Source organism: Plectropomus leopardus, unplaced genomic scaffold (assembly GCF_008729295.1).
Source record: "Plectropomus leopardus isolate mb unplaced genomic scaffold, YSFRI_Pleo_2.0 unplaced_scaffold24578, whole genome shotgun sequence".
Lineage (NCBI taxonomy): Eukaryota > Metazoa > Chordata > Actinopteri > Perciformes > Serranidae > Plectropomus > Plectropomus leopardus.
In genome coordinates this window covers 1-2,467 of record NW_024626688.1, presented here as the reverse complement: position 1 = coordinate 2,467, position 2,467 = coordinate 1, and the positions used below count along the sequence as shown (strand labels likewise).

At 38.7% G+C, this 2,467-nt stretch overlaps 1 protein-coding gene across 1 annotated transcript; it reads right to left on the bottom strand.

Annotated features, from left to right (window-relative positions):
- Positions 1 to 312: 312 nt before the first annotated feature.
- On the bottom strand, positions 313 to 2,436 carry LOC121966437 (GTP-binding protein 2-like; the record flags this gene model as incomplete). Its single annotated transcript, XM_042516529.1, has 2 exons — positions 1,811 to 2,436; positions 313 to 426 (listed from the first exon to the last, which is right to left on the bottom strand). Coding segments are annotated over exons 1-2 (288 nt in total), but the record flags the coding sequence as incomplete, so codon positions are not given.
- Between the last annotated feature and the right edge of the window lie 31 nt (positions 2,437 to 2,467).

Below are 2,467 nucleotides of genomic sequence, written 5' to 3'. Positions count from 1 at the left end.
TTTACTTCCTCTGAATGCTCTGTTTTGTCTGACCAGCAGTTAAAAAAACCTAAATATTATATGAATATTTGGATGAATTGACAAATTAAAAAAAGAAATGTGTGTAGAATAAGTACTACAGAATTTAAGACTATTTTTTAACTCAAAATCATTTTGTAACGTATTAAAGAATAATAATGATGTAACTATTTAAAAATGAAGTTTGTTAATGAAACTCGGCACTTTTTAAAAGCTTCAAAGGTCTTTTTTTAAACGTCACCTCTTCAGTCTCTCAGAGGGAAAATAAAACGCTATAAAAACATAAAAACATACATGCAGCACATCCTGTACTTTATATACTTTATATACTTTATACGGTGAAGTAAAGTAAATGAGAGCAGGACACAAAGAGTTAATTACCTTGTACTCGATGTTTCCTTCTTCAGCCTGAAAGTACAAAGAGAGAAACAGAGTACTGTCAGACAGACTGGACTCACCGTTGTACCAGTGCACTCTGTGTACACAGAAGTACATGTACACGTACTTCTGTGTACTGTTCTGTTATGTGTCTGTTAGCAGCACACAAACACTTTTTAAGCATTTTCAGGATCATTTTAACCAAATTTCAGACAGATTTTTAGACAAATCGTTGTTTCACACTCAAACTTTGCGGATAAATGTAAAGATTTGTTACACTCAGAGTTCAGTTTTAAGTAGAAATATTGTTATTTAAGTGACTTAGGTTTATATATATTTTGCCAACAGATAACTATAAAGCGAAAGAATAGTTTCAGGTTCGGTTGGAGGATTAAAGATTTGTACGATGAGAAAATTTAACACAGAAGCTAAACTCATTTTGACATAAATAAAAAGAGATGGTTAGGGACTGTTTGTTATTTACGAGGTGCAGAAAGGGTGGGGCATGTCAAATTACATTAGAAGCAGGGGGGAGGGACTTTTGTTTTTTATTTTGGCTTTTTGAGGGGAATATAACTTTAAATGGGTGATTTTCTATCAATTTTACTGTTGATTTATAAAGAAATATAACTATATATAACATCTATGGTGTTTGTATCTTAACATATCACACGAAATCATTTGTGATTGTCGTTTATTAATGATTTAATGACTTTTAAGGGTTAATATTTATGAAATAGAATTTAAGACATTTTATGGACCTATAAAAACCCGCTGTGTGCCCGTTTCTGACAAGGCGACAATCTAAACCAAACTTCATTAACTATTCTTGCAATTTAAAGTTTGTTTTGATAAAATTAAAATTGCATCCGATATAATGCTTGGCTCTTTTCTGTACTTATATCAAACACATAAAACTGTTTATTCGGCACACTTAAATCGTCTGATTTACACAACTGTTTCTACTGTAATAAACGAACATAACTTCAGTCAGCTGTGGCTTCAAAGTCTGTAACAGTTAAGTTTGAAGATAAAAATAAAAAGTAAAAACTACTTTTTGTTGTTAACGCATATGCCGAATTGTTAATCGGTCACTATTATTTCAGAAATCATATTTAACTAAATTCTATGTCTTTTGTACCTGAGAGATTAACACGAAATGATGTCTAATTGTCAGATATTTGAGTGCAGTTCGGCGGGACTGTTGGTACCGGCGTGAGTGCGTGCAGCCTGACTCTGTGTCATCGTGTTATTGGTGTTTTATTGATCATTTATTGATATTTGGTGAATGAAATGAGTCGATAATGCGCTTCGAACCGGCTCGGGTTTGCTGCAGCACTGCTAGCTAGCTGTCAGCGTTAGCGGGCGGACGGTCCCGTTAATCCCGGAGCTAAAGAGGCTACGCGTTAGCTACCTCCGGGGGGAAGAACGGCGGCGGGGTCCTGCTGTTCCGGTTGGTCTTTTTATTCTTCCTCTTCCGTCCGCGTTTGCCTCTTCTCGTGCGCGACTTTTTCGACGTTTTCTTGCCGGTGTTGCCGTGTCTGATGTGCCCGGGCGACACTGCACCACTCTCGGATAAATCCACCATCGCGGAGCGCAGGATGTGAACCGGGAGAACAGCGGGAGAACAGCGGGAGAACAGCGGGAGAACACCGGGGAGCGGTCCGGACTCACGCCGAGAAAATCACATTTAATGCGGATAACAATGACGGTAACATCACATCCACCGGGGCTCGCGGCCTGCCTGCGGCCGCGGAGGATGCTCTCTCCTCAGCATCATCATCGCCGTCAGCCCCGCCGCCACGGTACCGGACAGCTTCCGGCACAGCTTTCAAAATAAGGTCACAGCGGCTCGGATTTCAAAGTAAAAGTACAACACGCGCTGAGATTTTCGTTTGCTCTGATTAAACAAACAAAAACAAACAAACAATAAATAAATAAGTGGGTCAAAGTTATGCCAGAAGAACTAATGTCAAGTTAAATGTTAAAAAGTCTCCATACGTGTGTATATATAGGCTATGTGTGCACGTACACACACACACACACACACACACACACACACACACACACA